The 11410-nt window shown below is 34.6% G+C and overlaps 1 protein-coding gene across 1 annotated transcript; it reads right to left on the bottom strand.

Annotated features, from left to right (window-relative positions):
* Positions 1-7159: 7159 nt before the first annotated feature.
* Positions 7160-10973, bottom strand: LOC111881123 (uncharacterized). The gene is made up of 7 exons (XM_023877517.3): positions 10619-10973; positions 9587-9834; positions 9204-9359; positions 8819-8975; positions 8280-8422; positions 8139-8174; positions 7160-8064 (listed from the first exon to the last, which is right to left on the bottom strand). The coding sequence occupies exons 1-7, from the start codon at positions 10692-10694 to the stop codon at positions 7465-7467; spliced, it is 1416 nt and encodes a 471-aa protein (XP_023733285.2). The 5' UTR covers positions 10695-10973; the 3' UTR covers positions 7160-7464.
* Positions 10974-11410: the final 437 nt, after the last annotated feature.

Here is an 11410-nt window from a genome sequence, read left to right as displayed (position 1 = left end):
TGCTCAGTGTTATTCAAATGGTAAATTAAGATAAACTGACCATAACAATCAGGCAACGAGTTCAAGACCATGTCAATGGCCAATTCCTCATCGAAGTGAATGTTGAGCTTGACCAAACGCTCTATGTAGCGTTGCATTCTTTGCACATGAGATACAACCAATTCCCCCTCTTTCATCTTGCAAGCCATGAGTGACTTGACTACCTAAAACTTTTCTTGACGAGCTCGCTTATGGTACTTTTCCATAAGGTCCTTGTTCATCTCAAAAGGCCAGTAGTCCTCATAGTACCTCTGCAATTCTGGGGACATGGTTGCAACCATGATGCATGCCACTTTGGTAGCATCATCATAGTGTTTCTTGTAGGCAGCATATTCTTCGGGAGTGGCTTTTGACTCATCAAGTTCTTTGAGCTCCTTTTCAAGGACGTACTCTTTGTCCTCGAATCTAAGCGCCATCTTGATGTTACGCATCCAATCGTTATAGTTGGAGCCATCCATAACGACTTTGGAGAAGATGTTTAGTAGAGAGAAGTTGTGGCTGGAGGATGATGAAGCAGAAGTGTTTCCAGGAGTAGACATCTGAAAAGAAAGATAGTTTTAGTTAGATTCCAAGATACCTCAATATAATAACCCAAAGATATCATATCAAGGTTAGGACCCAACTATGACGATTTACAACTTGGAAATGGGATGCCGAGATCCAAGTTCAAATTTCATAAAGGTAGGTGAATGACGATTCACCAATTCCACCATTAGACAAAATAAACGAAGTGAAATTCCTAATTCTTTTGAGATACATTAAAACTATTTAATGGCATGTTTTAATCTTGGATTATGCTCTACTATTTGTGACTGGGATACCGAGGATCACAAACTAGATGTGAATAACCATGCAAATGTGCTTGATAACCTTATTGTCTTTATCATTAACTATTGATGTGCCGGTAAACCAAACACGCTCCATCAAAATGATAATTATAAGATACCCATTACTACTCTTTATTAATGCCTTTTAGTGTGCCGGTTAACCACACACGCTCCACTAACGACCAATAAAGCATAATGTGCAATTTCATGGATTAGCATACTTTTCACATTTTTCCTAAAGTAACTAGAGTTGGGATTTTGAAAAATAGTGTTCTAGTACTTTCTTTAATAGCATTATACTTTTAATGGGAAGTAGTTGTCCTATCAAATCCGTTCTGCTAACGACCCTCCACTAATCAAGGAAGCGGTGGGTGAGAGTGGACACCCATTCAACTACCATTTTATAGGCAGTTTCCTTATACCCCCCTTATAGACTAGCTTCGTGAATGAGGCATACTAGCGATTTGACTGACCATATTCTTATACATATATAATATTTAACTTTTAATTATAATATATATATATATATATATATATATATATATATATATAAGGTGTGTTAAAAAACATTTTAAAACTCCAAGGGTTTATATAAATTTTTTCGAAATTTAAACTATTAAATTTTAAATTTAAATAAACCAATTAATTAGATTTAATATTTATCTATTAATTAACTTTTAATTAATTTATTAAATCTTGTAAGGATTATCTAATTAAATTAAACAATTAATTTAATCCTAATCCATATCCCTTCTAGATTTCGAAAAATATGGGGATAGGATAATTTCCTTATTTTTCTCAATTATCCAATAAGGCAACTATTATCCAAAACAAAGAAACCCTAATCTTTATAGCATATTTCGAAATTTCCAAGGGAGGAGGCTAGGGTTTTCAAAACGCTAACCCTAATTTCGATTTGGGTTCTTTGGAGGCTATGGTTTTCAAAAACCCTTTGATCCACAACCCTAAAAATCGAAAAAATGGCCTTTAGGGTTTAATAGCTATAAACCCTAATTTGCAATTCAACAATTATAACAATTCAATTTAAAACAAACAAAGGCTCTGATACCACTAATGTGTTTTAGGTAAAACAAATAAACTAGAAAACAATTCCTAAGTTCACATGCAACCTACTTTGGATCTATGTTTTATCTATTGAACATACAACTTTGAATTGCAAAACAAGAACCCTAGAGGAGAGAGGCTATAATCGAAATTTACAAACTAGGGTTTAGTAATTACATACCTTTCAATTGTTATAGTAAACAATTGATAATTCCCTTGATCTTGATCTTGATCTTCTTGGAAGCTTAGCACCACAAGTGTAATGCCTCTAATGGAATCACACCCAAACTAGCAAGAAGGAAAGTAGAGGAGAGAGGGGAGAGGGAGTATGCAAAATTTCGGCCCTTAGGGTTTCTTCAAAAGAAAAGAGTGACCAAAACATGAACTAGGAGGCTCCTTATATAGCTGAGGGATCTAGGGTTTAGGGGAAACCCTAGTTATCCTTTGCTTAGGGCCTAAGCAAACCCAAGAGCCTTATCCAAGCCCCTATGGACGAAATTATTAGGGTTTCCCCTAAATATTTCGTCCACCCTTATCCAAGGGGGTTCTAGAGCCTTCCACTCAACTATTAGATAATTGCAAACTAGTCCCTGCACCTTATAATTAATTCTTTTAACCCCGAAATTAATTCTAATTAATTTCTGGCTAACAACTAATTAAACAAAATAATTTCTTATTAATATATTAATCTTTTAACATATTAATAAATTCATTTATATTAATTTATTAATCTTATAATAAATTAATATCTCTCCTTTCATAATTTCCTTGTCCGGTTGCTAGGTTTGAGGGCAACCCAAAAGGACTGTGCTACTATCAATTCAAGTACATACCAATTATAGTTATGGGCTTAGACACCTAATCCAACACTTCCACCAGTCAAGGAAGCGGTGGGTGAGAGTGGACACCCATTAAGCTACAATTTTATAGGCAACAACCTTATACCCCCCCCCCACCCCCCTTATAGACCGGCTTCGTGAATCAGGCCTACTAACGGTAAGACTGACTTGCTCTTATACATATATATATATATTATTATTAACTTATAATATTATCCTAATATAAGGATTGAATTTTAACTTGTAAAATTCTAAGGGCTTAACTTGGAATTAAAGTATTCATAAGAGAAAACTTTTCGAATTCCAAAACTTGAGGGCAAGTTTTGAAACTATTCAAAACTAATTAATTCCATAATTTATGTGTTTAAAGTAGTTTTAATTAAAAAAACTCTTCAAGTTCCATAACTTGAGGACAAGTTATGGAAGACTTTATACTAATTAATAAAAAAAATAACTTTTTTTTATTGTAACTTATGGAACTAATTAAGGTTACACTTTTTTTTTTATTATTTAATGAAGAGACTCTTGAACCTCCATAACTTGAGGACAAGTTATGGAGTCATAAAACCATTTAATTAGAACTAAACTCTTCATTTTGTAACCTTTGCCAACTTTTATGAGTTTTATGATTCTTAAATGTGACTTTTCATATAACTTGATGACAAGTTACAAAAACACACTTTGGAATCAACTCTTGGATTAAAATGAATTGAAAATAACTATTTCACACAACTTTTCTATTAATCTAAGAACCTCATAAGAACAAGATATTTCAAATCATCAATCTTCAAGAAATTAGCATGAACATACAAACTAATACAAATCTTGAAATTATGACAATTATCTTAGAAATTGGATTAGCATGAACATTACCACATCAAAAACAAGTTCATAAGTCCAAAAACATCTTAGGGTAATGTTCCTAGTCCAATTCCAGCAAAAACAATCGAATATATGCTGTCAGGGGGTCCAACTCGTCGAGTGCACGAACCAACTCGGCGAGTTGAATGCATTTTACCTTGGACTCGGCGAGTCTGTTGTGCAGACAGCATCAAAACTCGATTTTTCAGCTACTTTTGCAAGTGTAACAAGAAAACAAGCCCAGTCTCTGATATCACTGTTGGGTTATGAGCATTCTAACACTCCTAAGTGTACATGCAACCCTAAATACCTTGGATCTATGTTTTCTCTATTATACATACAAATATGAACATCCAAGGTATTATCCTAATCTAGCATACAAAACAATGAATATAACAAGATAGAATACATACCTCTTTGATGTAGAATGTCTTAATGAAGCTTGAGTGCCTAGTGCCTCGAGTGTGACACTTCAAATGGTTCCCACAACACCAAATACACTTGGAATAACTTGAGAGCAACTTGAACACTCCATGAAAACCTGCTAGCCCTTCTTTTCCACACATAGTGGCCGATTTTCTCCAACAATAAGATCATTATATAGTTAGGGTTACACCATGTAAACCCTAATTGACATGGCCTTTCATTTCCATGATCCATGGGTACAAAAACACCATGGAGCATCATATGGGTTTTAGCCCAACTTGATAATCCATGGAGCATTAGCCCAAATGCTTGAACCATGTTTTTCAATACCTGTAACATAATCTTCAAATTGCATGACTCAAACTTCATAATCTTCTGGATATAAAATTGGAATCCTAGTAGTAGAACCGATACTACTAAGCATGTTGAAAGTAACGGAGTGAGAATCATCTTTAGATATGATTTAAAAAAAATTGAGTAAAACTCAATTCAATGAGCCAACATAGATTTCAAATCAAGACAAGTAATCTAAACAAAGAATTTCATATCAGATTGCAAAAAGAATTGCAAATGCAGAATAGATCTAGAAAATCAAAGTCAAAAAACAGAAAACTCAAAGAACTCTTGAAGAACACAAACATTTTTTATTTGAAAACGAGATTTTGATACCACTTGATAGGATTGATAGATTCTATAAGAATGAAATCAAAAAAGTCATGATGTAATTAAATGAACACATCGAGGTAAATGAGATCTGGTTTTTCATTTAGAGAGTAAAAGACATACGATTACATGATAATGTAAGACGTCTCAAAACATACTCTCTATCACTAACTCACTACCATTATATATGAGACATAAGGAAGTTGGTTAGGCTCTGACCAATGAGGGTAGGACAACTAAGTAAACATAGTTGTCAAAACAAACTAACACAAACTACGAAGCCTAAGTACAAAAAATACGAATACAGACTAAGTTATTCGCATATACAAGTGAAGATTTGAAACATACAACTACGAAATGCCTCTTGCATCAAAAATCAAACACAACATATAAATTTTATGAGTCCCAACAACTAACAAGTAATTTAGACATGATGCTTGGTGGAAGGATCACTATGATGCTGATGACATCATACTAAGAACAATGATTTGTGACCTTCGAAAGGACTTGAGAATTTTACAAGCATATCAGATGTTTTTCAGGTGAAGAAGATATTTCAACACTACAATTATGTATGGCACAAACCTGTTCATACATTGGATACAAGGAATCAAGAAAGGCCCCTAAAGATAGATATTGTTTTACTATGGAGACTCAGACGCAAGACACCAAAAGAGGAATTGATCCTCTCATCTTACTGGTCGGTGAAAGTATGGTGAGACTAAGACTTCATTAATCTATAAGATAGAACTTATACTTTTCATTAAACACTCAAGTACTTATACAAAGTGTTAATTTAATATTTTTTTAAGGATGTTACAAATATTTAAGAATAGTAAGTTCCTAAGAACAAGCAAGTTGGAACTTCAATGTTAGAAGTTTACTGTTTACCTTCGAGGTATGGAACTTCCTTAAGGGGAAGGCATGGCGAGGAAAAAATATAATAGCACCAAATGATTGAGTGAAATTCAAGATGGCTTGTCCCATGAGATAAAGAAGAACTATAAGGGGTTTTTTGGCGGCAAATCTGTGATATCACTTTTGTCTACGCGGCGTAGACCGGCACAGACATATTACCTCGTAGTGTGTTTGTTTTTTTGAAGTGTGCAGATCTAAAAAGGTATGGGCGAGGTCTTCACCACACAGACATGGATTACCCTCTTTTAAGGTCTGCAAAGTGCTTTTAACCCAAAAAAAACACGCTTTTGTTCTATCGGCGCCACCATTCATGCACTTCCCACCCTCGAAGCCTCCAACCAGCCTTCGTTCGTTCTTGCCTCGCTCCAACACCAGCTTTCGTCGTTCCTCCTTCAATCAGAACCGCCGCCTGCCGCCACCCTTACAACTTCCACTCCGGTCGCTAGCTTCTCGTTACTTCAAATCGATCGTAACCTCAAAATCGATCGTATCCTCAAAATCGACAGCCCCTCCATTGTTGGTCTTCTTCAGCTCATCTCCTCCTCTCGTCGCTGCTGTCTAGACCAGGCGCACCACCGTCTCCATTAGACCACCGGCTCCGGCAGACCACTCGTCGGATTCTCAGTTGAAAACGCAAACAAACAGGTCAGAAAAATCTCTCCTATTTCTGGTTTTTTTTCTTGTTTTAATACGAAACTAAATATTATTTTTTGCTGAAAAACTCTCCATTTTATTGAAATTAGTTGTTTAATCTAGCTGAAAATCCAAAAACATTCCTAAAAGTAGCCTTTCTTGTTTAATTTGTGTTAAAAATTGCTGAAACACAATATTATTTGATGTATCTTGTTGGAAATTTGAAATGTTGATGTGTATATGTTATTTTTTGCTGAAATAATGATGTTTATATGTTGTTTTGTGCTGAAAATGTCAATAATGATGTTCAAATATTGGTTTTTGCTGAAAATACGAAATAATGATGTAAATCTTTTTTTATTGCTAAAATTATAAAATAATGGTGTTTATTTGTGAGTCTTTTTGCTGAAAATGTAAGTTCATGATGTATATGTGTAGTTTTTTTTTGTTTATGTTTATGATATGAAATCATATATATGTTTGTTGAAAAACCATTTTAAGTTTGTACAATCAATTTATTTAAAATTAAATTTATTTAAGCAGACTGCAGCCATTAAAAAACAAACAGAATCTTATTGCAGACTGCAAACGTTTGGTCCACCTTTTCTGCTATAGAAACTTGCAAATATAGTCCGCAAACTACAGACATTATAACTTAAGGAAAAAAAATACATTACATCAATCTATATGAGTTGCAAATCCTAATCATAAGCTAGAAAACAGAACTAAATGAAAAATGAACAACGCGCAAATAAACCGAGCTAGAAATTAGCTCTGACACCCGATACAACGTACTTATCCCTCATAACGGGCCGGACGCTTAATTATTCTTTTGGGTCTGGAATTTGCCAATGATTGTTCCTATTGTTGGATTCCTGCTTCATTCAATTAAAATAGAATCAAGAAAACCTCTTGGGGTTGAGGATGTAGCTCTTTGTGTGTAGCCAGAGACATGAAAAATATTTGGATACAAAATTGTAAGCTGCCTTTTAACCACCAAATGTACAGTATACTTATACCTCGATCCTGACTAAAAAAACAAGAAAAACACACTATAACAACCAAATAGGGTGCCAACATCGCCACGTCATCCTAGTCCTAACAAATCATAACAAAAAAAAAACTACCTTCCACCCGGCACTATCAATATTTTCTCAACAAACCCACAAATAATCATCAAAATAGCATATCCATCACTGGGATTGATGAGGGTGTGCAAAAAACGGAGGAAGTGGCCGGAAAGCTGGCGGTTGCTGAGGCGGCATTGGCTGCTGGTGGGTCATCTGCATAGGGACAATCGGACTCATCATATAAGCCGGTGGTGGTGGTGGCGGCGGTGGAGGGCCGCCACTATATGTATAGGATGTCACAATCCCGCTGGAGGGTTGGAGATATTGTTGTGTATGGTATTGAGGTTGGGAGGGTATTAAAACTGCTTGGTATGGGGTGCTTGCCGCCATTTGTGGCGGCATAAAGTGGTTGTGATCGGTGGGAAGTGGTGGTGATTCTGGTTGTGAAACGGAATTGTTGTTTGTAAGTTCGGCTGCAAATGAAGAAAGGACAGATGACATGATGTATTGGGAGGAGGTGGAGGCGGCAAGGCGGTCGGCAACTTCCGCCGCTATATCAGCGGCGGACTTTTTAGATCCTGCAGCGGCAGGTGGTGGTGGAGTGGTGGTGGCGGTGGAAGATGTTGGCGGTGTGGCGGTGGTTGGTTTTGTTTCCGCCACATAGTTTATATCATCTAGCCGCTTCCGCATAGCTTCCGCTTCCTGTCTCTGTGCTTGTGCCACCTGGACAAATGAAAGTACATTGTTATTTTTTGCATTTAAAAAAAAAAAAAGATGTGTAATTGAGTAACACAAACCTGCATTTGAGTGCGAACATTCTCCAACTCGGATTCCTGAAAGTATAATATGTAACAACAAAAGATAATATTCACATTAAAAAATAATGAAATTTAAATTTTGAATTTTGAATTTTGAATTTTGAAAGAGTAATACAATACCTGATCATTGAGTGCATCACGCAACTGAGAAACAAGGGCTAATCTATTTGCTTCAACAACTTTAAGTTTCTCAATGCACTGCTTCAAAAGATTTTCTTCTTCCTCCAATTCTTTAGATAAAGTCTTCCTCTTTGGATCCTTTGCTGCATTTTAAGTAAACACCATTAAAGACAATCATAAAATGTGCTTATGTCACTAGGTAACTTTTTAACTTTAATTTTAACCTGGACAAGACATGACATAACAAGTCGACTCATACTGCATCACAAGATAGGACATGCTGTACTACATTATAGGACAAGACAGGACATGACAAGACATGTACTATCATGACATATAACAGGACATGTTGTACTGTATGACATGACATGACAAAACAAGGTTGTACTACATTATAGGACAGACATGACATGACAAGGTGAGACAAGGGACTCACTCTCGATCTCTCATATGTGAAAGGACGAAAATGCCCTCGTCGTCGTCATTCAATATATATGTAGAAAGATGCAAGTGATTTCTTTTTAGCATCATTAGCTTACCATTCGTTAACGCCGAATCAATATCTTTTTCCAATTTCTTAACACGGTGAACAGAAGATTTGCATTTATTCATTTCTTCGTCTTCGCCATGGTGTTCACTGACAACTAAATGAAAAGCTGAGACAATTCTCTCCGCTGTACTTCCAATCGTCAGTTTCTGATCCCAAAAAGTTATTAAAAAAATATGTTAGTATTGGGAACGACTGATACCGATACTAATACTATACTTGATACTGATATCAATGGGACAAAAATTTGAACTTTCATTCAAAAGACGTAAATGCCCTTGTCGTTCTAATTATTGAAAATAACTTTAGAAAGCTTGTCAAGTGTCGTCTAGTCCAATTTGTGTAACAAAAAGACGTAAATGCCCTAGTATCCTTACCATTCTTATGGATCTTGAATCTCTCTTAACAATTTTAACAGAGCGGGGACGTTTTTTGGTGAACTCAAGGGGTTGAGGCGATTCTATTCCAAGCAAGACATCTTTTATGTTCTTTGCATGAGATCCAAACACTTTCCTTTCTTCCCAAATACCAACCTACCATTCACATATACATTGAATTATTAAAAAAAATTCAAAACTAGTTTTACAGGATGCCAATTTGATGATTGGACATGTTAAGCATTGTATTTTCAATATTCTTATTAGGACATTATACATTGCTAAAATTTGGTAGGTTTAAGAAACAAAAGTATGATGCTATAATAAACAAATTGATAAAAGTACATTGCTATTTCTTTCATTTAACCAATAGTAATACATACCAATCTGTTGACAGCTTTTCTTCCCTGATCATCGGCTTTTTCAATAAGATCTTTGAGAACTCCTGGGAGGACCTTCCAGAACTCAAATACAAATTCATTTCCTTTTTTTCTGCTATTTTGAAGGATATCATTTGCAAGATAAAGAAGAGGAACCTTCTGAGCCACTTCAGAACTCTGAAGCTGTTTCTCCCATGTCTTAACAACAACTTCTGCTTTGCTTCGGTGAAATATACACCAATGAGACAATGCTATACACAGTCAAGATAACAAGATGTAACACAAAACTATCATGCAAATAACAATAAAGAGAGAAAGTTAGGGAAAGAAGGCTTTCTTATAAAGTTCTAATATTTTACAAACTTGCCCTCATTTGTTTTAAACATCATTGATCCTTCACCTAAACCACATACTCACTTTTCATCAAGGAGCAAATTTATAGTATCTCATTATATCTCAAATGTAAAGAATCAACAAAACTTAGATTTATATAATGCATTTGTACATACCATTTTACAAGAATTGTACATGTTTATTTGGGGATATCACGCAAGAATTGCAAAGTTTCCTTCACTAAAATTTATTTTGAGCCAAGTTACATGTTCTTCCCGCTACAACAGTCATTATCAAAGTAGTGAAAAAAAATTATACAAAGATTTTCATCTGATCCAACTGGGAAAGATAAGTAGAACAATGGGTGTTCAATTTTCGGCAAACTCAGCCTTTTAGGTATTCCCAAATAGAATACAAAAATTACTACGAAATTAGATACAAGTATCTAAAGGTGTAAGCGAAACTTGACTAATAAGCACTTTAATGAGTGATCTATAAGCTGCGCAGCCAGAGATATTCATAATTAAACAAATACCGATCTGTTTTACAACGACTAGTTTTCGTGCATACAACGAGCCACATTCAAGATCAAAGGAAAATTGCAAACTACAGCTACCAGATAGAATCAATTGGAAGAAGAAATGAATGCAAACTGTAGCCAGGAATATGATAAACTGATAGAAAACCATATAGGAAGGATACTTTCAATACACTGCTGTGTGCTGTTAAGCTTCGATAGCTTGTCTGCAAGTATCTGTTCGCTGAACACACTATTCATCCCACTTCAAATACAAAAGTTGTGCATGTACCATGCACCGGAAATCAAACAATTGAACTCCCAAAAGGCTTAATTAATCCAATTCTCAAAGAAAAAGTAGTAATCAAAGTCAGCACTTTAAACCCTAGAATCCGAAATATGAAAAACAAAAATAGGAAGAATCGGGGGATTTGATTTGGAAGAATTGGAAAGAAAAAAGAAAGCCCTAGGACCAGCGTCAGCCAAGAAAAACGATGGACGAATCGAGATTGCGACACGAGGAATAGGGCTTTTTAAATTGCGAGAGGTTCTTGAGCTGTTTGACGAAATCCTATGTCATCCCATTTGTCATCTTCTTAGGATTTTTAGAATTGTGATTTTCCACTTGTCAGATTTCAATTTTTTTAAAATAAATTTCTAAAAAATTCTAATGGGTTATATATATATATATATATATATATATATATATATATATATATATATATATATATATATATATATATATATATATATATAAGGTTATCATTTTATTAATTTGATAATAAATTCTCATAAATTCTCCAAAAGATTTGATTTCTTTCATAAATGTTTCAAAAGATTACATTTTGTTATTGAAAAATATTATTTTATTAAATATTTAATGTTTATATATTAATATTAAATTTTTATTTTTAATAAACTCATATAATACACGGGTGTTACACCTAATAAAGAATATACTATATAGCTTCAAAAAA

Source organism: Lactuca sativa, chromosome 5 (genome assembly GCF_002870075.4).
Source record: "Lactuca sativa cultivar Salinas chromosome 5, Lsat_Salinas_v11, whole genome shotgun sequence".
NCBI lineage: Eukaryota > Viridiplantae > Streptophyta > Magnoliopsida > Asterales > Asteraceae > Lactuca > Lactuca sativa.
This window is presented reverse-complemented; position numbering and strand designations above follow the sequence as displayed.

Excerpts from the sequence above, each read along its gene's own strand:
- LOC111881123 (XM_023877517.3), bottom strand. The coding sequence starts at position 10,694 with ATGAATAGTGTGTTCAGCGAACAGATACTTGCAGACAAGCTATCGAAG. Across the intron at positions 9,360-9,586 it reads GAAAAGCTGTCAACAGATTG|GTTGGTATTTGGGAAGAAAG; the intron begins GTATGTATTACT and ends TGTGAATGGTAG. Across the intron at positions 8,175-8,279 it reads GTGATGCACTCAATGATCAG|GAATCCGAGTTGGAGAATGT; the intron begins GTATTGTATTAC and ends TTATACTTTCAG.